General features: G+C 40.1%; 1 protein-coding gene across 5 annotated transcripts in view; it reads left to right on the top strand.

The window, feature by feature from the left end:
• Nucleotides 1-26455, top strand: part of FRY (FRY microtubule binding protein) — a 241792-nt gene that overhangs the window by 72128 nt on the left and 143209 nt on the right. The window contains exon 1 of one of the 5 annotated variants that reach the window (XM_065627029.1): nt 1162-1866. The exons of 3 other annotated variants lie outside the window; for them this stretch is intronic. In XM_065627029.1, coding sequence (XP_065483101.1) covers nt 1797-1866 — 70 coding nt within the window. In that variant the 5' untranslated portion in view covers nt 1162-1796. Of the gene's footprint in view, nt 1-1161; nt 1867-24709; nt 25002-26455 lie in introns of those variants that run through there. One more of the 5 variants, XM_065627030.1, reaches the window with a different exon arrangement.

Genomic DNA, 26455 nt, shown 5'->3' with positions numbered 1-26455 from the left:
CAGGAAAGAAATTGGATGCCCAGAGTGACACCAATGGGATGATATTTAACAGTACAGGGAGGAAGAGCTGATCAGATCGCTTTGATAGCTGGTAGGGTCCAACCTGAGATACTCTGAACATTTCTGATGGTTCATGTTCACCAAAGGATGTAAACTGGTTTTGAGTAAACTTCATTTAGGAATTGAAAGAAGGTTTATAAAGTGAGTTTCTGCAGCAGCCTTCCATTAGTGAGGACACAAAACCTTATCTGTAGATGAGGTATGTTTACAGAAGAAATTGAGCATATTTTCAGTGAGAACCACAGGAGTTTGGTCTCAATGACCCTTGAGTTCCTCAGTTTCCAATCCAAACATCAAATATTCTGCATACTGAAACTAAAAATAATGTGCAACTATAATTGCTGACGAAGTTCTTGGAAGAATCAGCAGCAGACGAGCTCTAATTTGGCTCAGCTACTGTAATTATGAGATGCTGCAGGAAATTTATTCCACTAAGTGAGAAAAGAAGTAGTTATTCCCAGGAATTAATATATGGAAGGATGATAACGAGACTATAGGAAACAAAAAATATTTGGGAAACTGATTATTCTTATTTTTCTTCATTAGCGTTAAAATATGCATAGCGATATCCTGTAATTATTTGAAATAAAACCTCACGTAGCTAGCAGTAAAGTATTTTGTAGAAAATATGGAGAGATTAACAAGCAGTGAATTGCTTCTGCCTCATTTTCTTATGTGAATTCAGTTCCTTTTTTTAAAAAAAACCCCACATTATTATTCAAGATAAAAATGACATAAAACTGACAATTTTCTGTGGCTCTTTCAGGGGTGAATACCAAGCAGTGAGCTCTCTGCTTTATTTGCCATTATGAATCCAGCTTGCTGTCTCTCATCTTTGTTAAGGGAGAAAGGAAAAAAAAAAAAAAAGTCAAGAGGAAAAAAAAAAAAGACAACACGTTTTTCTGTGGCAGAGAAAGCAAAGCAGAAGCAGCCAGTCTGAATGCCGTGTTTCCAGCGCTCTGGAAGTGCTTCTCTTGTGCAACTGGGCTGAGGGAGAGCCTTTTTTTTTTTTTTTTTTTCCTTTTTTCCCAGCGTCACTGCGATCAGCTCCGTGGGTGCAGCTCGTTTTACCGCAGCGTGATGCAGCGTGTCCAGCCCGGCCAGCGCTGCTGGGCAGACCATGGGCATTAAAGGCTGTTGGTTTTGTTGTTTGTTTTTTTCCTAAAGCCAAACGGTACGTGTGAAATCCCTCCAGCTGCAGAAGAGGCGGTTTCAGTGGGGCTTCGAGTTGATTCTCGGTTTCCAAGAGGAGGTGCATACGCTCGGGCTGTCAGCTTCTGGTGGGAAGAAATCTCCAGCCAGGCGGACGGCACGGCACTAGAAGCACAGCTCAGACACCCTTTGGGAAGATACTGTGCTCATGGAACAAGTGCTGTGGTGCTGCGTGTGCCTTGACCGACCAGGAGAAATTTGCCCAGTTGTGGAATGGAATAAATGAAAACACATACTGAGGGGGCTAAGGGAATAAAATACTCCTCAGATAGAATTAAGTACCAGCCCTGGAGGAAGAGCAAAGGACAAAAATCTCATGGTGTGTTTTTGTTGTTGTTGTTGAGCGCCTTTTTTTTTTTTATTGAGCTTACCTACCATGAACGGAAGAAGTGGATCTGCAGAGACTTCATTTCCTCCTCTGACCCCTCGTTTACATCACTAACTGGTGACAGTCACATCTACATACATAGTACCTGCCACTTCAGCTGCTCAGAATTATAGAAGCCTCTTTGTATGCAGCAGACATGGCTAGCCAGCAGGATTCAGGCTTCTTTGAAATCAGTATCAAATATTTACTGAAATCCTGGAGCAATAGTGAGTAGCAGAAGAGTAATCTTTTCATATTACGTGTTGCTTGGTAAATAGCTAGGATAACCTAAAGGATAAAATCTTGCATTTCTGTATGTTTGTGTTATGTAGACCAAATAATTTTTGCTTTCGTCAGCTCTAAAAATCAGAATGTCAGAGATTTAAATAGGTTTCATTAACTGCAAAGGCTGTAATGAGATTATACTAGATTTTGCTTGATTGAATTCTGAAGTTAGGCTGCTTTCTGGCTCTCTCTAATAGTACATTGCAGGGAGTGCATTCCAAACAGCATTTCCTGCCTACATGTTTATTTGATTTGTTCAGGATTTATCTAAATATTTTTGAAAATGCTGCTTAATCACAAGGGTGTGGCATTGCTCAGAAGTTGGGGCTTATTAATTGTGCACCGAGGACAAAAATATAATGATTATACTTCAGGTCTGAAAGTCATTCTTGTAATGTGATGAAAAGCAAAACATCAGTTGGTTATAGTTGCACTTCCCACCCTCTATGCTTAATTTCAGAATCTTATGCAATATTTCCATCCAGAAGGAATCTGCCTGTTTATCTAATCCAGACTGGGTTTTGCAAAATGTAAACAAATGACATTTTAGTCTGCCTTGGTCTTTTCAGTATTGCTGTTCCTGATTTCCATTGCTGTTTAAATCAATCATTCTCTGGATTTTTAGCAATATTATGTAATAAAGATTTCTGAATAAAATTTAGTGCTTGCTAATATATCCAGATTAGGTATGGCCATGGGATAACTCTGGCAGAAATTTGCTTTTTAATTTAAAATACATGAACAGTATATTTCTTTTCTATAGAAGCTTGTATTAACAGTGCTAGATCTCCATAATTAACTGTTTTTAAAAGATAGAACACCATGTCTCTGGAAAAATCCAACTTGGCTACATATGCAGGAAGGTTCTGATCATCCCACTATCTATAATTTAATAACTTCTGCATAAAAGACAGTATTCTGTAGTAGAAAAAAAATTGCAAAATCTGCGTAATAGAAGGCATGTATCTGAACACCTGCAAAGAAATAAAAGTAACACTGTATTGGATGTGTGACATGCAAGGCTTGTCTTCATTAAATGATATCCATAGAAACTGTATTTTTCCAGGTCATTTGTACCTCAGTAACAGTGTAGTGCTTGTTTGAATCTGGTTTTCTACCACAAGTGTGAAGTCACCAGGTAATAATACTATTACCTAAACAGCATTACTTGTCTGCCCCCATTTCTAAAATATTTAGTGCATATTCATTCAAATCACTGATCCCGCAAGGACTGGAAGAGAATTTTATAATTTAGTTAGTTTTTTGGACTCATGTTAATCAAATCCTGAGAACGTAAGTGTGTATTGTGACAACACATATTTCATAACAAGCTAGTCACAGTTTATGACAGAAGAAAAACAAGTCACTTCATGGTGCAGAAATCAAATCAGTTCTGGCATTGTTTCTGTAGCAGGCTACTGTAACTTCAAGGTTAAGTAGAACTAGCACTTAGGAATATAAAAATGACTATATTGTGGAATTAAATATAACTTTTTTTTTTCCTTTTTCCTCTACTTCGGAGTATATTGAAAGTATTTCAAAACAGCAAAGATGTTTCTAGTCTGAAATCAGAAGTCCTTAAATGACATTCTGTTTTAGAGAAATGGAAATAGTATGTGAATAATTGTTTTTTCTGACATTTGTTTAGCTAATAAACACACTTTTTACTGTCTTTGAATAAACACTAAGAGGAAATAAAATAAATTAATCCAGGTTGCCTTAAACTTCTTGCCAACTGTATTTTTTTTGCTTTCAGTCTAGAAGGCTGTGTTCGTAAATCCATACATATCCTTTCTAGCTGAAAAACTAACAATTTGATAAGAAGGCAGTAGGGAGTTTGAAAGACCCAGGGCTTTCCTCAGCTCTGCTGGGTGATGGGTGGAGCAGAGGAAGACACTTTCCTTGCTTGAGAAAGTGCTGGGAAGCCTGGACATGCACGCACGGGAGCGTGTTTGTCAGAGAAGAGGTGCTGTGTCTGCATACCCAAGAGCACAGTAAGCTATAAATCATGCCATGCCATTTACCTAGTAGAAAAAGGTCTAGTTTAGGTCCTACAGTATGTATTTTGCTCAAGTGGTAATAGTGTAGAGGTGCTGTCCATGCGTGTTTCTGTAAATTGGCACTTTAAAACAGTAGCTGTAAATAGCATTTATCCTTCCCAGGCTTTATAATCCCACCAAAACCAGTCCTTTCGATTGATTTGTGGTTTGGCTTACACGTTTTCTAATACATTGCCAATCGCACCCCTTGCCCGTGTCATACCATACAATATACTCAGTTATTCTACCTGGGATGACAATTTTCTCTGATTTTGCTATCGAAGGTCTTTAACAAACAAGCATTCTTGACATCCCAGGCAGGATTTCAGTTCAGTGTCACACAGAACTTGCAGAGGTGTTCACTGGTGTGCCGCTTGGGTTTTCCTGTTCATCAGCCAGCTAAGGAGGCAGATAATTCATGGGCACGGGAGTCAGTACATTTTAAGTACCTGTTAGCTATTGTAATGAGGATGATACAGTCGGTGGCGTGTACTCAGTGAGTGTGCACTCTTGTTCCTAGCGGACAAAAAAGCCGAGTCACAGTCTGGCCTTTGAATCATCCCACCAAAGTCAGAGACCTCAAAATACTCCTTTGTGCAGCTCTTAACACAGACTTTTGCTCTGCACATGTCAATAAGATACTGTGCACAGCATGCAGTTCTGGAAAATATTCCTGTAATGTGTTGATGTGTTGGAGGTGGGATCAGAATTGGGATTCTCTGGTTGGAAAGTATGAATAATCTTTTTTTTTTTTTCTTTAAACAGATCTCATTTGTGTTCTGATGTTTTCTTAAATATTCAAGGATTTTTGATCAACAGCAGCAAACTCTGCATTAGTCAACAACTGCATTAATCATTTGTGTTACTTCTGAAATTACTGCTAAATGGCCATGCTTACTCAAGGTAGAGTAGTGCTCACTTGGCCTACTGAGGTCAAGAAGATGATGAGAATAGAATAGGGCTTACCAAAAGTAGGATGGTTAAGATTCTTCTCCTCAGATTTTTATGGAAATGTTGCAAAATACTTTGTAAATAAACGTGTGTAAATAACATATGAATCCAAATGTTAAGAATTTGAATCTGCTCTTTTTTTAGCCTGTTTTTACTTTTTGAATGGATCAGATGATAGATTTATTCTGAATTTAATTTCCACTTGCATTTTTCAAATTAATAGTTTCAAAACCAAAATCTGAATAGAATTTTAAAAATCAAGCTAGAAGAAGCTGAGTACTATCAGTATAAACTGCAGGAATTTGTATAATAAATTCTGTTTTGTGCAGTTTTTAGATCAGATCAGCAATTAAGTTTAGTGGAGGAAAGGATTCTGTAGAAGAATCCGAACAGCACGGGTAGATGGCTCACTTGTGCTCTTACAAGTCAGCTCTACGTGGGCTGGTAGAAACTGCATTTCATTGTCTCCCATTTACTAGAGAGAGATTTTAAGGTGCTTTTTTTGTGTAATTAAATGAGAGGGCACATTTTGCATAGCGAACATTTTAATTTTATTTGCCACTTCTCATAGAACGGAGTTATCTTCAGGCCTTATTTTAAGGATTACAACACTTGTTTATCACCTTTGAATGGCAAGATGTTTGTTTTCTGTGGACTTGCATTTAATTCAGACTCAGAATAAGGCCTTTTTTCAGTGTTAGGACGTCAGGTCTCGTTCCCATGGCCCATACTTCCCTGTATTCTTCCACAGAGCCACCATCCACATCAAAATCCTCACGTCATCATCCTCTTCACCTTTGTGCTGTACAGAGCCCATTGCTCGATCCTCCTACTACACACCCTGTGCTCCCGCGTGCCCAGTCCCTGTAGCAGTGGCTGGCAAAAGCCACTCGCTGTTTACTAGTGGTAGTAACATTGGAGACAGCTTAATCCTGGGGACGCAGAGGCACTCGCATCGGTTGCTGCTTATGTGGCTCAAACCCAGCAGCATCCCAGGGCCATCCCAGCGGGACCTCTGGCTCTTCCGCCGCTTGCTCATCACATATGGAGCTTATGCAGCGCTGGCGTCCGAACAAGTTATGTTGTCAGAAAAGCATCAGGCGTAAGAGAAACTTCTTGATGTCCATTGCGAGGCCTGAGGGGTTGTTGGCTGCCACGCAGTCCTTCATTAAATGGATATAATAGATTTAGGAATAAAATTCAATGTTTTTACGGAGACTATTCGTGAAGTCCTGTGTCGTGAGCAAGAGAAAGGGAAGGCTGTAGGCAGTTTCTTAGGTAAAAGTCTGCTTTTTGTGTAAGTTCTGTGCTGCATAATATTGATACTCTAGTAAGATTTTTTTGTGCAGGAAGATGATAACAGACATTTTGTAGGGGGTCACTTATCTGCAGGCAAACATAGGCCTGCTTAAAGCTGAATATGCTAAGCACACTGTGCTGTCAGACTTTGTGGTTGTGGCAGGTTACCAAGTGAAGGGAAGAGGCTCCTTCGTGTTTCTCAGTGCCCACTTAAACATGTTCCCTGAACAAGAGGAATCTGTCCTTCCCCGCCGTCTCTCTTGCTCTGGCATTCCTACCCATGTGGACTCAGAGTTTGGTGACTCAAGAAGCTGAAGTGCTGCAAGCTCACCCCGCAGGGAAGGACCCGTGCTCGCCTGCAGCGCGCGGTCGCCCGTGGCTGGGACAGGGACAGGGACAGGGACAGGGACAGGGACGACTGGCTGTGGGAAGCAGGAGAGCAGGCTGGCAGGGACGGGGAAACTGCAGCCCGGGCTGGGGCCATGCCTGGACCTTCTCCTCTTGCTTGTGAGGGAGGTGTCAGCCCAGGGACAGCTGCAGAAAGCTGGGCACTGCCACGGCCTCTGCCTGCGGGGAGCCTGGGGAGCCAGGCTGGCATCTGCTCGGCCTTGGCATGTCACTCTGCTTTGGACAAAGGATGCTGTTAATTCAAACTGTCTTGCTATGTAAAGGGAATTGATTATCCATTGAACCTGAAATTAGGGTGCTTAGTGTATTCTTAAGCTTTAAGTAGTCTGTGATTGCCAGCAGAAAAGTCGCTTGCTTAATAGTGGCGACTGTTCTGTCCCAGGACAACCTGCTTTTTGTTTGCAGATCTGATCCTCCTCTCCACAGAGCTGTAGGGAAAGGTATTAAACCAGAGTGTTTGCACTGTACTCTGGGTGGTACCCATTTTAGAACGTGCTCTTTCATATGGTTCTTCTTAGAAGGGAAAATGGAAGTTTTATGACTTTGGGGACCTGAGAGCTCTTAAAAGAGGATTTTTTATTATTTTGATGTTTGCTGCTTTCTTCAGCACCTTCCAGAATCGTTTCTACCATATTGGGAGGAAAAAAGCATGAGAGAATCCAAAATACTCTGTTGTAAAATTCAGTTTATTTACCCAATGAGTTTGCTTGCTGTGAAGAAATGCAAATAGTTTGAGTGCAGTTCTAGTGCATAAATTTTTGTGGCAAAACTTCAGTCCTTATCGCAAAATATAAAATAGTCTGGAAACTAGGCATAGATAATTACTGGTACATATTCCATAAAGGTTCCAATAATTTTACTTGTGGTAAAACTAAAACTATTCTCTTGTACTATTAGTATCCACTCTGAGTGATTGATTTGGGATATCTGATCTTGTAGAACAAATTACCAGCAGTTTGTTTTTTTCCAATATAGCTAGTTACTATTCAAAGAGATCAGGGAAAGAACTAACAGTTCTTGTATGTTCTCTATGTATATAAAATACCACCGAAGAAGCTGTAGGCATATATATATATATACACACAAATAAAAGAAGTGATAATATACAGGTTACCTTAGGTGTATAAAGAATACAAAAGTGTCCACGGTTTAATAAAGGAGCCAAAATGCTACTTAACATTCCTTTTGTGTTTCCATCACCTTTGATGCCCTCGTTTCATTAATAGTTTAAACTCTCTTCTCTGTATTGACCCAGTGGACAGTAGGAAGCAGTCTCTGCACTTCAGAATTCTGACTGCATGTGCTTGTCCAGCTTTATTTTCTGTGTTCATTCCTGAGTTTCTAAGCAGCTGGTCAGTGCTCGGACACTGGCTGTGAGCTGGCAGCCCCAGAGACTGAGTTCTTATGGGTGTTGACGCCAGGATGGGCAGGAGCTGTGTCTGGGAGGGACAGTCCCACCATGGCCTCTTGTCCCTGTCCCTGTGCTCCTACCCCTTCTCTGTCCACCCTAACTCCCTGTACAGTTAATATCCTGCCAGTTAAACTCTCTAAAATGGTGTAGATGCTCTGGTCAACATAAGGAAGAGAGCAAGGATACGTGACTAAGAGCGGGAGGCAGTTTTGGGTGACTCCTGCTGTTAGACTGGTGGAGCTGTATAGCAAATCATATTTACTTTCTTAATAGTGAGTCCTGTACCTGTGCCTGCTTCTAAATATCAGAGCTAGTTCATTCTCCAGGCCAATCTAGCTTTTGCATTCCTCTCTACTTCAGAGCATCAGCAGTGAAGTTGTTTCTGTTGTTGTTGCCGTGATAAATTTGGACTACAGAATAATTTCACAGAGGTAGGTAGCTGAAGTATTTGTGAGTTGGTGATTTTTCTTTCACTGCAGTTACCTAAAATAGATTTGAATCAATTGTCCCTAGAAAAGAAAATCCCTTCTCTTTTAATATACTTTCTTCTGAATCATCCAATCCTTTCTCTGTTGCTTCAGCTAAAAGGAATACTAAACATAGTGATCAAACTTCACAGCAGCTCTTTCAGCCACGTATTGTAAGTTCCTGTATTATTTATATTTTTTAATAATGTAAATAGAATATGTTCAATGGCAAAGTGGGGCAAGGCATCTGCCAACCAGCTCATTGACCTGCTGAGAGTTTGGAACTAGGAGTGACAGTGGAGGGAGATTATGACCCATCGTTCAGTTAGGTAGCAGTGATATGGGGTGGAAAGCAAAGGCTGTGGGGCAAGGGGAACAAGAGAGACCTCAGGAACTGTAAAACAGGATAAGGAGTCACCCATCTTAAGTGCGTGTATGCAAATACATACACTCTGGAAAACAAGCAGGAGGAAGTCAAGTTCTGCGTGCAGTCACAAGTCTACAACATCATTGGAGTGGCAGAGTTGGTGTTAACAGCTCACAGCGTTGGAGTACTGTGATACACACTCTTCAGGAAGGACCTGCAGGGTAGATGAGTGGAGCTGGCGTTGTTGTGAAGGGGCTCCTTGTGTATGGAGCTCTTCTATGGGATGGGTGGGTGACAGTGTGCTTGAGAGTTTGTGGGTCAGGGACACAAGAGAGGACTTTAAGGGTTACATGATGGTGGGAATCTGTTACAGGCCACCCGATCAGGGTGAGGAAGCAGACAAAGCCTTCTTTAAACACCTTGAAGAAGCTGATGAATTGCTGATGTTAGTTCACATGGGAGACTTGAACCTCCTGCTGTCTGCTGGATGTGCAATGTAGCAGGACACAAGCAGCCAAGATTTCTTGAGCCTGTTGGGAATAACTTCTTGATACAGGATAGACCAGCCAGGGGTGAAGTGCAGCTGGATTTGCTATCCACTAACAAGGAAGAAATGGTTGGAGCTCAAGTTCCTGAGAAGAGCAAGGAAAGAGGGTGGCAGAGTACAGACCCTGGACTTTAGGAGAGCAGATTTCAGTTTTTCAGATTTCAGAAGCTGTTATGTGGGATGCCATAGCGGGCAGCTCTGAAAGGCAAAGGAGCTCAGGAAAACTGGCAGGTCTTTAAGGTCAGCATCTTCCCAGTGCCAGAGTGGGACACCCCAATACTCAGGGAAACAAGCAGACATATAAGAAGACTGACTTGGCTTGTCAAGGACCTCATGGCTGGGCTCCAGTACAAAAAAGGCAGCATTTCGGAGGTGGAAGCGGGGGTTGGCTACAAAGGAGGAATTTATAAACATTGCCCAGGCATGCAGGGGTGGTGCATGGAAATCTGAAGCTCAGCTGGAGATGGGAAGTGCAAGGGATATCAAGGGCAACAAGAAGAGTTTCTCTTGCCTCATTAGTGCTAAAAGTCTGAACAAGGGAAAGGTCACCAGCAAGGTCTGTCTGGGCTCTGTCTGCCAGGGGGCGCCCCTTGATATGGCACTTCTGACAAGGGGGAAAGGTAGAACTCCTGCCAGTCTGGAGTTCGGAAGCACAGACTCTATTCCTTGCAGGAACTACTGAGAAGCTAGGCAATTCCGTATATATTTATGACCTTTCATATATTTCAAATTATAGTCACATTCAAAATAGAGGGATAGGAAAGGTTTTCGATTCACAGCATACAGCAGAGCTTGCTAAAACAAGTGGCTGAAGGAAAACACACCTGAGAAACACTGAGTGCCTAGTTTGCTCTCAGCTAAGTAGCAGGAGTTTCACTGGGTTGTCAAATGCCGCTTGCTTCCTCCTCTGCGTGAAATACAGAGGCCACCAGTATAGAGAGCCCACCAACACTATTGATGTTTCTGCATAAATATCCACCATAAATAGCCACCTGAGAGATTCAGCTCTGTCACATCCCAGAAGGGAGATTCTGAGGTGCTTTTCAGGCCACTGGTTTGAAGAGAAATCTGAGTGTTGTTTTGTAAATACTGTGGGATCACTGTAGTGACACATATCACATGTCTCCAGGGGAATGTGTTGCTGATGAAGAGCTTAATTAGGTGGTTGGAGCCCTAGCAGAGAAGTTTCACAACCGAAAAAACCTGAGAACCTTTTGAGAGACATGCTATACAATCTTTATCCTGAATACTTCCTATGCTTTCAGAAATTTGCTGTCATGAAATGTACCACTAATGCATAAAAGCAGAGAGGCTACTGTGGTTTTCACTAGTCAGTGAGGGAGTCAGAAATCATGATTTGTGTATGGCTGAAATGTGAAGATGTTGGATTGGCATTAGACAAGGACTGATCAAAAGAATGTAATGGATCTTGATTATTATTGTTCTTGATTTTATTTATAATTGTGAAGTTGCAGATAGTTTTAATTTTATTTTGAAAGGCATGACTTTGAAGGACTCATTTATATTCCCTCGAATTCTTAAGTAACCAGTAGTACCTGGCTCAGCACAGAAATCTGCCAAAGGTATTGTTTTGCGGGAGTTCTCCTATAATTATGTGATCATTATAATAACATTTTTTCCTAATCTCAAGCTATTTAGCTCTTCTCTGTCTCTGTAACTTTGAAGGGTCTCTCAGCTTGTATGTGAAGTAACTTCAACTTTGAAGGATGTATATTTATAAATTTGTTTTGGTATTGATTCCCTTTAACAACTTTTGTTAACAAAAATATACACAATTAGCTTTCTTTTAGCTGCAATTATGATTGTTATTTATGTCTTTAAATGTCTGGATCAATTTGCTTTTATAGTGAAAAGGATACCTGTATGGAGTTCTAGCTGAAGCTCTTCCTTGAGAAGTTTGTGGTGTAGGTTACTGCATATACTCACAGTAACATACTGTTGTATGCTTTCAGTATCAGGTTTATTCTGTGCATATTACACTATCACATGTTGAAAGTAGTGTAAGCTACCTGACATCAGATTTTGCATTTATTCCCTTGTAACCAGGATTGTTTTTAGTCAGCTTTCCAATGGAAGCAAAGCTTATGCAGTCTGCCTACTTCTTTTGAACTTGTTTAACAAGTTGTCTAAGAATGAGAAAATGCAAACCCAGTGTTGTTTGTTTGTGTTACGAGTTCCCTTGCAGAGGATCTTGGGGGTAGGTGGGGGACAGACACCTCACAGCCAGCTGCCTCGGGACGGTGGCTGCACAAAGAAAGTGAGGATGGAGGGGAAAGTGGATTTTAAATTTTCAAAGCCCAGGAAGGAGAATCAGGGGGAATGGAAAGAGAAGAGACAGGGGAGTCATTGTAGGGGAGGAACCAGAAATAGGGGAACTGACACCTCCCAGACAGTGGCAGTGGAAATGGAACAGCTGGCAGGAGATGGGGCAAAGGGGAGACTGGAAGGGGTGGGTGAAGAGGTGGGGACATGAGGAGGGGTGGGATGGAGGTGAGAGGACTGGTAGGACAAGGTGAGCGATGTTTGGCTGGACAAGGGGAACAGCGTATTGGAGTCAGGAATTGGAATGGGGAGCCTCAAGTGGGGAAGACGCAGGCATGAGGAGACACCAGGTTGTAGGGATGGAGTAAGAAGAGAGCAGGTGGGGAGATGGGGGAGGTGAGAGACAGAGAAATCCCTTCCCAAGCACAGAATGCAGTGCAGGAGTCCTGGTTTCCATCCTACATCCTTGCTTTACAGCAAATCCCACCAGCAAAGGGTGTGCGTTGCTTTGCTTTGTGCTTAGGCCAGGTGACAGAAAGTGTTGAATGTTATCAGGTGAGGAGAACAGCAAGTGGCTTGTGTGTGCTGTTAAGGTAACTGGGTCAACAGTTGGTTTGTTTGGCATCAGATTAATCATACATCCACCGTATTACCTCCCTTGTCATTGTCACTTCGGAAAGCCTGAGTCCAATGAGGTAATGCAGCATGCAGTGGAAAGCACACAGAAGTACAAAGAAATACTCTTACTAGATTATTAGCCTATTTATTATTACTTGTAATGCAGTAGCAGATAACTTCCTCGTGCATTTCTTCTCCCAAAAGGCAGGTAGCTTATTAGCTAATAATGAAAGCTGGTCTGTCCCAGGATCTCCCAGGGGAGTGTGTCAGACAGATCTGGGGGCTTCTGACAGCATTCTCGGGTGAATCAAGACCATGCATTTGGGTATTAGTGAATATTTGAGTGTCACTCAGCATGCTTTCAAGCATAATAGCTTTATGAGCCATGTGTTAAAAACCGACATGAAACTCTGTAAATAAAGTATCTTTGCTGATGGTTTGTTGTCACATGAGATTGAGCTGAACAGTTGGGTACTGCTGGATGGACTCTAGGCTTTATTTTATTTTATATCAGTGTTAGGGACTTGAAAGAAGGTAAATAGCATGTTAATGGTATTTGTGATAATCCTTATATTAGAGTAAGTATCAGCAAGGGAAAAGGAGGAAAAAAAAGAGTAATTAAATGAAATGAGGAGTTATTTAGAGTAAAAACTTACCTACCATGGTAATCTGTACCTGTTTTCGAGACAGAATTTATTCTTGAAACGTGAAAAACAAGACTGGGGACATTTTTCACCTGCAGTACGAGGGCCAGCTCTCCACTGGAAGGAGGGGTGGAGGCTTCGCTGTCTTCTTGCAGGGCAGCGAGGGAAGGTCCATGTGCCTGCGGAGCGGCACCCGGCCGCTTCCCAGCTCTGCTGTGCCCAAAGCGCGAGACCCAGAGGTCTGACCATCGCAGCAGAGCTGCCGAGAATTGCAGTTACATGCAAGGGGTTTCTAGTTTATTTGGGGACAAACAGTAATCCTTCAGGGAGTAAAATGGAAGATTCACGTTATTGGCAAGTTAGAGATTTGTTTACATTTATTATGGGTTTATGATATTAATAGATATTTAGAATAGTTTTCTGCCTAATATTAATACTATTCTTTTTAGTTCACCGTAAGTTCTTGTATTACTTTATGCAGTCATTTTCATGTTACAAAAAGGGGTCTATTCCTGCACAGTAATGAGTTTCTGCAAAGTTGCTGCCACAGATTTTAATCAAGTATTTTTCTCAGTTAAGTACAAAGGGGTGTATAATACTAGTCAGATCCTTTTGCACAGCCAGCATATATCCTAAGCATTTACGTACCAAATTTCAACCTTATTGGTAAATTCTCCTAAAGCCTGCCTGACTGAGATGACATGCATTTTAGAGATTACATTTATATTATGGTGATATCCTCAGGGCATGACTTTTCATTATCAAGTTTTCATTTTTATAATATTAAATCCAGAAATGACATTTCAAGTTGATGTAGTTTACATTTGTTATGTTTGGCATGTTTACAATTTACCTACTTTATAGAAGCAGAGTTTGAAACATTTGGCTGGAAGGTTTAAATCTATGCATTATTGTTAAATATTTGTGTGTGTAAATATATATCACAAATTATATCTTGCTAATTAATACAGAAAATGATCTTCAGTCATTAAATTTCTTATGACACAAATGATCAGTGTGATCAATGACCATCTTTTTCAAGGAGAAATTATTTGGCATGGCTCAGACTCAGGCAGAAACCAGGTAGAAATATCTGAAGGATCTAATGTGGAGGCATTAGTGAAGTGTATCTAACACACAGTGACAAGAACAAAAGTTAATTTACCGATGTAGGCATTCCCTTGCCCAAATACCTTTACTGTTTAATGTTACTTTTTATTATAATTTAATCTATCACAATTTGTAGTGATTGAGTGGCGACTACTGAGCTAGATCCATGCTTGCCATTGCATTTCATCTCTCATTCAATGCACACTGAATTCTTTCTTCAAATTTGACAAACTTCGAACAAGCAGAACATGGGCCAGAAAATGAGAGTGCTCTCCAAGAAGGTGGGAGATGAAAGTTCAAAACCCTGAGGTTTAATTAAGCATCTAACCCAAAGCTACCATATTCTGGGTGAGTACTCTAGCCATTAAGCTTGTTACTTAAGAAGTGGTTACAGCCAAACGGAGGAGAGGAGCTGCTTCTCTCCTCTCCTTTGCACATCTGAAGTGGCCCAACACTGCCGGGTCCACGTGGGGACGTGTCTCAGGAGGTGTTGGGCCCAGGGTGGCTGTTGGGATCCAGTTCTGAGCTGCTGCTGGACTCACTGGGAACCTGATCATTTGGGTCGGTTTTCTGGTTTGTGTCCCACAGGCCAGGTTTAAACACCCAACGTCTCAATGGACTTGAGCCCTGAGTAAAAGTGTCTTGGAAATACAAAGTCCCCACAATGACAATGGACAGCTGAGAGTGTACCGAAAAGTTCAGTGCTTCTTTCTGTGTATGTATGGAAAGAAATGTAAATGCCGATGTTTAAGTTCTTAGTTTATTAGCAGCCTCATGTACCATTTCAGGTACTTGGTGTTCGTGCTTCATATAGTTTTGTACGTGCTCTCTTGCTGACAAAGCCGTTCATTATCTTTGGGTTGCCATGGAGTACTGCTCACACGGATGTGGGAATAATAACCCATTATGCTAATATAGCTTGTCGTTGTGTTTGATGCGAAGTGATGTCCCATAACAACAGCTGATGTTTGTAACTAATACAATTTATGGTAAGATCACAGTCTATGGAACAGCATTGCCAAACACTGCCTACCCTCTTTTCTTTATCTTTTTGATTCCACACCTATTTGCAAACCCATTTACGCGTTTTTCAGGTTGGTATTGTTCTGCTTCCTACAGCAGGAATCAGCATTTTTTAACCCAACAGTTCTGCTTTTTTGCTTAATGCTGGAAACGTGTCTGTCTTCTGAGCACTCCTGCCTCTTGGAGCCTCAGCTCCATCTTATAAAGTTCTCTTTGGATCAGGGGTAGGACAATTTACTAGACCGGGTGAACTTCTTAGGTGCCACAAGAGGAGAATGAAGAAAATTATGTTCAATAGGTGGAATACATAATTCTGTAATGCAAACAGCATTACCACAACCTTTCTTATACACCCAAGTATGGAACTGAGTGTTATTTCAGATTGTGCTACTATACAAGGAAGAGGCCTTGAATCTTTATATTGATTCAGCTTTGTTCTGTAGCAGATGACCTGGCATTTGTTGGTGATCTGTAACACACATTAAGATGTGGTTTTAGCCTTTTCCCAGTTCTCAGGACAGTCTCTCTTCATGTGCATGGGAACATACTTTCAATAATAGCATTTCTGCTGTGGTTCTTCTGTGCTCCTCAGACATCCGCTCAGACAGTGGAATATGGCTTCCCTGAGCACATCACTGCACCTTCAGAGAGCTTCACTTGTCTAGACGAGCATTCTCTTAAGGCTAACCACTGCTTTGTATGATTATCAATTTTAGTTATAAGAGACATTTATAAATTATTCTGGCAATGTACTTTTTCTTTAAAATATTCCCTGAAAATTGAATCATCTCAAATTCGCCCCTACTTTCATGTTTCCCTGAGGTGTATTCTATGAAACAACCCTTACAATCAGCTTCTGTTTTGGCAAATCGTGTTTGACAAGCAAACCATCATGTCAGAAAATCATCACGTATATCATAAAGATACTCTGATCACACAAATTATACTAGTACCTGGATGTGAAAAGAGAAATCAAGTACTGATAGACATTCAGACTTCTTCTTCTTGATGTTATCAGGATTAGAGATAGAAGAATCCTTCTCAGAACATCTGTATGCTACTTTTACCAATGAAATATTGTTCTCAGCAATATGCTTTCTACTAATGTATTCAATGAGTCATAAATTATACAACCAGAAAAAGCATTGTGTCATCCAATCTGTTCTCCTCATAGAGCCGGCTTTATGGCTTCTCTGAATTAATTTCTGTTTGAGCTAAGGCACATCTTAAAAAAAAAATCTTATTTTAAAATTTCCACTAATGGGAGAATCAGCACCAGCCTTAATAGCATTCTAGCGATTAATTGCCTTCCCTTTGTGTTTAACTTCTTTAATGCATTTGCCTAGTTTAAAATTCCAGACACTGGATGTTACCGAACCAAGAGCTGTCTGTTAGCAAATTTCTGTTCCTCAGATTCATGCGTAACAGGCATGGAAGTCATCTCACCTAACTTTCAGCCATCCTGGGTGTTTATATTACATCTGACATAGTCACGCCTGCCTTTCCTGATAGCCAGTGGAGAGAAATACGCATTTTCAGGGTCCAGTTCAGATGAGCTGCTTTAGACGTGTTTGTTAGGAGGCGATGAATCACACCTTGGGAGTGCCCCAGTGCTTGTGTTGTCTGAAAAGGCATTTTGGGCTGAAGGGCTGCATGTAAATATGTTTTGCACATAGCTGCCGTTGTAGGTGCGATAGGTGTAAATTCCTGTCATTAGAGGATATGATTAAATGCCCTTGTAGCTTTCTCAGGGGCAAACTAAACTAAGCTTTAAGGCAAGTTTTCCAGTCATTAGTTATAGTTGCCTTTCCTGAATGTTCTCTAGTTCCTCAGCGTCCTCAAGCTGCAGACACCAGAACAGGCCTGAGCATCCAGCGGCATTTGCAGAGACAGCGGCAGCGAAGCACTACAGCTTTCCTGCTTTTGCTTTTGTTTATCCTGCTTGAAAAGCCTCTCCATAGCTCTTCAGGTCACAAGAATAGCAGCCTGTTTTCAACACATTAGTCATCCTGGTCTCAGGCCTTTTTTCATAATCAGTGCTTCCCTGGAATAGAAAGCCTTATTCTGTCCGTGCGGTGTGCGTTCTTTGTCTCTGGCCGTGCAATTCTCCATAGGTTAGAATTAATGTCTTATATATTCCCTGCTTGCATTTAGTTTTCAAAATGCTGTTCAAAGGAGAAGGACCTTTTTACTATTTTTTCTCTCTATCACTCTTCATTTGCATCTTGCCTGTAAAGTTGATAGAAATGTTTCTGGTTTTCTTTTGTGTCATTAGCAGCAAGGATAAACAGTACAAGACCAAGAACTGGTCTCTATACGTCCACTAGAATGGCATTCATTAGGGTGTTTTTCTCTAATAACCCGTGTTGAGAAGTATATATTACATAGCTTTTAATCTATTTTTGTTCTGAACATTTATTTTTTTGTTTCCGTTTTACAGTTTGGTAATATACCAATCCAATTGCCAAACACAAATAGAAGACTACACTTTTAACTTTGTTAACCAGATATATAATCTCATAAAAAGATACAGTTAGTTTAAAAAAATTTACTTTCCATAAACCTATGGATATGGCACTGTATTATTGTACTTTGGTTCCTTATTAATCAAATCCAGCCATTCCAGGATGAATATCGGGCCAAGTGTGTTGTGCTTGCCTGGATTGTCCTTGCTGACACTTTAAAAAAGCCTGATACAACACTAATTTTGTCTCAGCCCTCAGGAACACTGGATTTCCCTTTGAATATCCCATAAAATGAATTTTTTAAATTATTTTCAGATGTTATTAGGCTCTCCCGTTTTTCTAAGGAATGACTCTGTTTTCTCAGTGTTTAAACTGTTTATTTGGAAAATCTGATGGTAACATTAGGATTCTTTCTTTATTTTCATACCTAACTGGTGCAGAACTCATCTCTATAGGTGCCTGTTCCTCTCCAAATTTAATAATGTATTTCTGGCAGTCACTTACTCCAAAACATTTAGACATTTCAATACAGAGAAGTTTTCTGTCATGGCCCACTGACCAGGGTGAGAGCGATGTCCTGCGCATGTTGCGTTTGGTATTTGCGACTGCCTGGTCATGCAGAAGGTCCCTCGGACAGAAGCTGAATTCCATGTGCTTTGTTCATCTGTTCAAGTGGAAGTTTTTCAGTCAGCAGCTTTACTCAGGCCGAACTTTCAAAAACTCTCACTGAGCTCATGGGGATGGTAAAAGTCATTATCTTGTCCCTGCTGGTTTTACATTCCAGAGTCACCATAAGAAATATTTATGTGCTGGAGTCTGAGTCTAGCAAAGCAGCAAACATTTACATTTGCCTTTAGATTTGTGGCTAAGAAACAAGAGAACTCCACTTTCAAAGAAAGAGTTGTTAATGTCATGTTAATAAAGCATTATTAGATACTACAGCATCATAATGGTGTGTGGCTAATAAAAGATGACAACATTGTGTGTTGGGTTGTCTGTAAGCAAAGAGGACAAATAGTGTTTAATTTAATATAGAGGATAGACAATGTTGTGAGTGTGCTGCTGCAGCCGGTAATGACAATAATGATTCAATCATACATAGGGTAGGGGATTGATAATGATAATTATTAATCCAGATTTTGGCTGCAAATTTTTTTCTCTCATTTTCTTTGCATAGATGTTACTTTGTGTGCTCCACTGCAGAGGGAAACAGGAATGGATAGCTGACTTATTCTAATGTTAGTCTTTATGCACAGAAATCTCTCCTGTGGTTTCATCACAGAAATCTTCACAAAGTTTTGTAAAAGTCTTCTCGGTCTGTGAAGGTTTAGCTTGCCAGTTCCTAGTGCCAGCTTGCGCCTTGGTTTACTGCTGGTATTGTGCCATTTTCCACCCACGCGAGCAGGGTATGAATTGTTGTCGGCAGCAGCTGAAATGCACCACGATGCAGTTCAGTCTGTACAAGATGCTCTTGAAGAGTTTAGAGCCTCAGGAGTGCGAGTCATCTCTGATAACCTTGGATGCATATTTTTATTGTCAGTTCTCCTTCAGTAATCACTGACAGGTGATAGGCACCTCTAGAAAGTGATTTATTCAGGCTTAAGCTGAGAATCTAAGAAGGATATGATGAATCACCTAGAAATCTTCTCTCTTGATTTCCTCTACTGGGAGCCTAGGTGGATAGATCAAATTTGATATTTGGCTTGTAGGTGGCTACATTTGAACCTTTCCCTAAAAGGCAGCCATAGAGTAGATCAGGTGCATCAGAAGATGAGGTCAAGGAAGCAACTATGGTTTTAAAGGTTTTTCTTCAGTGTAGTACTACACTTTGAAACATAACTAAAGATGACATCCTATTTGCTATGGCATGAAATAAGCAAAACTCTGTAGGAAATCAACTCTTAGTCGTTGAACACCGTTAGGTCAGTAGGACTGTTTGGACCCTGCGATTTCAGAAGGAAATGATCTACAGCCTGCTTCTTTTTGTGCATCAGTGATAAAGTAGCGCTTATGTTTGCACAAGTGCATTACAACACGCCTACATTTTCATTCACATGTGTACATTGCACAGAAGCCATGTCATCCGTAACTGATGTGCTGCTTTCATTCCAGTGAAACACATGAGTTTTCAACAGCACGAACCAACATTTGTCAGTGGTTTGGAAGAGCAAGTGTGGACAAACAGACAACAATTCAGGGAAGGTTCCAGTACTAACATCTGAGGTAGCTATTGAAATTGGAATAGGACTCAGATGCAAGCATGTAATGTCTTTCTGTAGGAAAAAATAAAGAATTTATAATCTTTTAAAAATTCCATCTTATCCAGACTCTTGACAGTTTTATTGTAAAACACTTAAAGGGAAAAGGAAAAGCATACTCTCTCCAAGGGAAAATGTGTAGTGAAGGAAGATACAGGTCACATCCTCCCTGTTTGCTGCTCCCTCTTTTGGAAGTAACTGTTCCTTCTCTATATCAGACTCTTCTAGCCTTGTGCTTCCTCGGCACTTTTCCAGATTCCCTAAAAATAATTCTTCCGCTAACAAACATCAACCACAAAACGTCAGGAATATCTTCATCTCCCTGTCTCTGAAGAGGAAAGCAAACCAAACAAAACATCTGTCTAAAAACCTTACAGGAAGCTATTTTCTGATCTAACAAAACCAAACTGGAGGCTATTTTTTTCCCCTAGTACCTAAAAAAGTATAAAAGAAGAGTATAAACATCTTTACTTAAAATAAAATGTTGTTTAAGCTCTATTTGAGCCCAAAGAAATTCTAGCGTAGTTTCAGAAATAAACCTTTTCTTTGTTTTAATTTTTAAAAATCAGTTAATCTACTCATCTAAAAGTGATGATCTGGATACATCTTTCCACCCTTATGTAAAGTTTTTACTTTTAGGATAACTGGCAGATATAACAAAACTTTCAAAGATATCTAGAAAATATACCAATATTTTGAAAGTATATTGTTAATCTTAAGTCAGCCTTCAGAGAGGCAGCATGCCCTTACCGTATAAAACACAGAAAGTCAGAAGTATTTATGTTTGATTTGGATCCCATCAGAAGCAACACAGATGTTTCCTTTAGTAAGAAGTTTTTGAATTGTCCACAAGATTTCCCATGTCATTTAGCTTTTTCAGTCTCTAACCTTATAATAAACCAAGCAAATTCTAAAATCAGTGCAGCTAAAAATCTTTATGTTACATGCCTAGATCCCCACATATCTTCAGCACGGTGGTGTGCGTAAACAAGACAATAATGATCTAGAGGAAAAGCAGCAGAAAAATAAATGGTGAGTGAAGAGAATGGGCAGGAAGGAGAATTGCTTTCCTGCCTCACTCAGGTGTCTTGCAGGGATCTGAGATGAGAGCCTAGAGAACATTGTTAAGCTGCTCAACCCCTGACCTGCAACTTGGGAGAAAGAGAAAGGGAAAGTCTCCACCTTACAGGATCATAGTTACTAGGAGCTTTGCCAAGTCAGTGAAAAGGACTTTAGAAAGTGGATGGACGTATATGATAGGATTTCCTGTTTGTTTTGGCAGTCATCAGTCTTGAATTCCCTGCATACAGAGACACAGTCTCTCACAGGAGGAGAAAATATGCGCCACCCGCTGCTTTCCTCTCCAGGGTCTCCTGTCAGTGACCAGCAGTGCACAGCGAGGGTTACAGGGCCGAACACCTGCCTGCAGCACCTGGGATGTGAGGGCCAGAAGGTTGGTAGTGGCTAACAAAGCCAAAGCCACAGTTTTAACCTTTACAAGGTACCAGACTGAAGAAGATCCTTAGCTTCAAAGCTAACAGGCACTTCACCTCTTACATCCTTCTCAAATAAGACCTGTCAGTATGTGTAAGGACTGTTCTGATGTTTTCCTGAGCTTGGGCAAAGATATCTGTGTTAAACTGCTTATTTCCTAATGGAGTTCACCTCAGAAGATGGCTGCTTCATAAGCATCTCTGAGTGGAATGAGCATTTGAGTTCTTTGTAGACATGCAGAGAAGAGCATCCCCACAAGTGGCCTTTTAGCATCCATCAGGCCTACTGAGTGGCCATATACTTATTTTCATGGATGCTGCATTTTGTTTCTACCCTGCAGAGGACTGGATCTGACTGTTAAGAAATGATCACATCTGGGACTTGTTCCGAGGCTCTGTTCTGCAAATCATTGTCCACCCCTGGATTCAGGGGAGTGTAGAATGGGTTTACTACACGGAGGCAGCCTTAAGTCCTGAAATGATCCTTCTCGCTGAGGATATCAGATGGTCTGGTTTAGGCCTGCTGTTTTATAACATCCCTGCAGATACTGAAAATAAACTGAAGAACGGCAGGCATTTGCACACGCACACACACACACACGAGATTTAAGTCTCCTTTTTCTTGGCTAGTGCAGTTTGATTGGCCAAAGCTTACATTTTATCGACAACTCTGCCACTTCTTAGTGTATGCACTATCAGTCTCCTGTTTTCTGGCTTTGCTGTTTCTTATGTTCACGTAGAATTTATACTCTCTTGTTGTGGTAGAAGTGGTAGAAAGGTTGGAGAAGGATTGCCCAACCAAGTCTGCAGGGGTTGGAACTGTCTTCCGTAGTTCAAGTATTCTGTAAAGAATGGCATAAATATATCTAAACCTAGCAACAGCATTTTTTCACAAAGTCTTCAGACAGAAAGAATTTTAAGCGTTGGTCTTATCTCAGTTAAATCTCTGATGAAATCCTGGAATACCTTTATCACTGAAGAGATCATGTCCCTCTCTTCTCCTCCATGCCAATTTACACAAATGACTCTCCCGATGCATGTCTCTTTAAAGAAATCGAAGAATCTGAAATTTATAAAATTGCATTTTCTCTCTTATAGTTTAAGTGTAATCAAGTAGTTTGAGAATTTCCATTTGGAAGAGCTTTGGTCACCTCTCACCACCTTTTTGGAAATCCTCCCAAATCTGTTGTTCACTTCAGACTTGTTTTCAGAATGAGCCATTTTGCTCCAAAATCTTGATCTTCTTTTATACTTTTCACTGCTGATCTCATGGCCTCTTCTATTTTATCTTCTAGACCAGATAGTATTTCTTCTGGCATGGAGATTTACACGCTATGCCCAGGCTTTTTGTTTTGCATGGAATTGTTGGGTTTTATCTTTGTTACATTGCAGACCATTTATGTAGTTGGTCAACCACAGTAACTCTTCCTGAAGACTCCTGTATTAGGATTAAATAGATTTTTGAAAGACAGGATGAGTTGGGGTAGATTTACGTCATGTTCTTGTGTCCAGACAGCAGCACAGAATGACCTAGAGTCTTTTCCTAGTACTTGCTTGAACAATAGTTTTAGACAGATTGTTCAGAGTCTGGAGTTTTAAACTACAAGTTCACTGAGATTTCTATTATGGGTAGTTTTGGAGACAGCTTTGTTCTACTAAGATGAAAAGTATGTTTGAGCTTTTTGCAATATAGACTCTCTCATGCGTTATTGTCTGTATGTGCCTGTCTCTCCTGTCTCAGTCTACATACTGCTGTCAGTGAGTGAATTTTTCACTGCAAAGAACTCCCTCACCTGCAAATGAGCATTCCCAGGGAATCAATTTCACGCAATATGAATATTTGCCTACATATTTTGTTTCGCGCTCATTTTACATTGTTTATTAAAATAGAGGAAGCTTTGCAGCAGTACATTCAGTTAAGTGCAGTATCAAAGCTCCACAGTTGATGGTCTCTGCCTGGGACATACATACGCAAACGGTAATTACAGATCTCTCCATCCCATCCCTAGGAGGATGCGCGCCCCCGTTGGAAGTGAGAATGGTTTCCAGCACTAGAGAAGCAAAGCTATGTCTGCAGTGCTAATGCTTGTGGCAGATTCATACCACAGCTTTTATATGGACCTTAGAAATTGGCCATACAGCCACGTTTTCTTGTATTTATTTTAATAATTAGTTTAAATTGTATTTTGGTAAGCATGCAGTTGAGAAGCAGGGAGGGGTGTCTTAAAAAGGATATATTTACTCCCTGGTTTATCAACTCTTTGAATAAAAAATGGAAAATAAGCAGTAAACAAATATGTAGGCCAATATTCATATTGCACAAAATGGATTCTCTGTGAAGAGTTAGGCTGACACCAGTACCACCACTTTTACTTTGCAAATAGTATGGATGTGGGACTAAGACGTGCAGTGAATTCTTCCTGGTCTTTCATTTTTGAGTGTAAGTTCACCTAAGAGAGGATCAGAAACACAAAAAGATCAGACATTGCTAGCATCAATCGCTCATCATAAAGTCCTGTACTTTAAATAAATTTATTTCCTATCATATATATTGCAAGTCATTAATATTACGTTTTATTGGTTAACTTTATTCCTTTATGATTATTTTTCATTGAAATATGCAAATGAATTATGAATTAGGAAAATAATTCATGCATTAAAGCAGTGCTACTACTGCATCTTACTAATATGCTGGAATAACATTTTCCTTGGGAATCCTACAGTTTCTTTCACCAAGATAAAAATGGAACTGCTAGGCTTTTAGTTTGTTTCTCTCAACAAAAATTTCCCCTGAATTTTATTCTATTTGTCTTTCAAGCTCAAACTAATTAGGAATGATCTCCTTCAAAGAGTGAAACAGCCACCTTTTGGTAACCTTGGCACATGTACCATTTCTGTGCAAATGAAATTCTTCACACTTTATTAAATAATGTGCTTTCATTTTAATATTATAATTTCAGCTTTAAAACAAAGGACATTTTCTTAAAAGTTATTTCAGCAGATGTACGATTGTCCTTAAAGATATCTATTTTCTCACTGACCGTTGGCATGGGGAAAGAAGAGATATTGTGTTGGGTTTATCGCAAGGAATTTAAACTGTATGTATTTTTGGCCAAAAGACCTTAGTTACAAAACAAAACCCGTCCTGTATTGTCTCTGTGCTTTGCATTTCTATACTAATTGCTTTCAGCTTGGACTGTGTGATAATACGTGTGCTCGATATGCGTGGTTTGTTTATGTCGAACTCCATTATCCTGTCTCATGTTCTTGGAGTGCCTGAAGTAGTTTCGCTAATCTGTCAGCATAGTATGTACTTGTGGATAAATATAGACATGCAGCCACTCCGTGAGTGGTCATCATCATATGCTGAAGCTAAAAATTACCCCTTTGGTTATGGAAAGGCTGATCTGATCCGGAGGCCTGCTCAAGCTCACACATTGTAGGTCTTCAGCACTTGTCTGTTACAAAACAAACCCAAAAAACTAGAAGAAATGTCTGCCTCAGTGCTGAAAGGTTTCTAGTGAAGTATGAACCCGGATTATGAAACAACTAATTTCCTTTTTGATTTTAGTTAGAAAAGAATTCTAACTTTTCTAACTGAAGGAGTGGAACATTTCAGGTATTCACAGGCTCATGGATATTACAGTGGCCTGTTGGAGAAAATCCAGCGTGATCAGCTTTATAAAGGGGCTCGGTAGGTATGAAAATACTGCAAATACCTTTTGGTTTGTATTTCTAGTTTTTTCATTGTTGCTGAAATTTGACACAGTTAACTAAAAAAATGCAGTCTGTGTTTCTTCTGCTTAAAGATACTGAAAATTCTGTAACTGTGCTCAGTTCAAGTACTATCCAGTGTAGCACAGATGCTTGGCTTGTGCATTATGATTGTTCTGTTGGTTTGCTTCATCTTACAGCTTTAAGGAAAAATACCCATAATGTAAATCATAGCAGAGACTCTTTTACGATAATTTAATTTTGTGCTCATCTCCATTATCAGCTTAGTGACTGTGTATGTGTGTTAAAAGTACTCTGCTTTTTTACAGCTATTTCTGTGATCAGGGAAATAATCAATACAGAAAAAAAATTAGCAGTGATTTTAGTTCAGTAATCCTTTCTGTGGCAATAGTGTATAGTTGTGGCAACAACCATAAGTGATATTGCATTGCTACTTCCATATTTCCTCCTTGTTTTTATTTTTTTTAAATACATAACATTTAGGAAATCTTACAGTTGTAGCCTGAACTAAATGAAAATATTCTTTAGGAAAAGAGTATAATTTGAAATACAGCTTATTGCAGGTACAGTTGAAAAATAGAGAACATATCTTTGAAACAACAAAATGGGTTGCTTGAGAAAAGTAGCCCTCAGACAGAATTTCACCCCAAAATGGCACAGGCATCTTCCAGTTGATCAAGCATAGTTAATCTTTTTTACAGCTTTTCCTAGGAGAGGAGCTTTAAATATGTATACAACTTTCTAAAACTGACCTACAGATTCCCTGCTTTTGCGGAGCCCTCAAGCAGCAGGGTCACCATGGTCTCGTGCATGTGCATCACCACTCATCCTCCTTGGGAATGGATTTAGTTTAATGCCGTACTTGTGTGGTGACCAGTACCCTACAATATGTTAGGAATTCAAACTAAACGTTTCAGTGGGCCATTCTGGTACTTCTCTTTGTAGAACACTTATTATTAGAAATCAGACAGTAAAAACATAATCCGTCAATGAAATAAATATTTAGAATTGAGTATAACCCCTTCCTCCCACCCCCACCAGATATCTTCTGCGTAAACTCATACAAAACTATGTGTTGTAATTTCTCATGTAAAAATTATGCCTTTTATTTAATGGAGCAGTGTCCCACTGGCAAAACTGGACACATCCTTTTTATTGCTATTTTTAAGGACCACATTGTAATGTGTCAACATAAAGGGACCAATCCTGGATTACTCTAATGCAGCTATTTCTTAAATTTTGAGTCCTTGATTTTCAGTTTTATGTCTCAGAGGCAACCTTCTTTTTTTTTTTTTTTTCCCCCGAGCTTTGTAGGGCTCTCAATCTATGAAAAAGAAATATATTTCGTTAAAGCTCATACATCATCAGTATAGATGTCAGTGATAGTCTAGTCACTGGGCCAGATTCTAGTCA

The sequence above is a fragment of the Caloenas nicobarica genome, chromosome 1, assembly GCF_036013445.1.
Source record: "Caloenas nicobarica isolate bCalNic1 chromosome 1, bCalNic1.hap1, whole genome shotgun sequence".
In the NCBI taxonomy this organism is placed as follows: domain Eukaryota; kingdom Metazoa; phylum Chordata; class Aves; order Columbiformes; family Columbidae; genus Caloenas; species Caloenas nicobarica.
The sequence above is the reverse complement of the archived record's forward strand: the minus strand, read 5'-3'. Positions and strand labels throughout refer to the sequence as shown.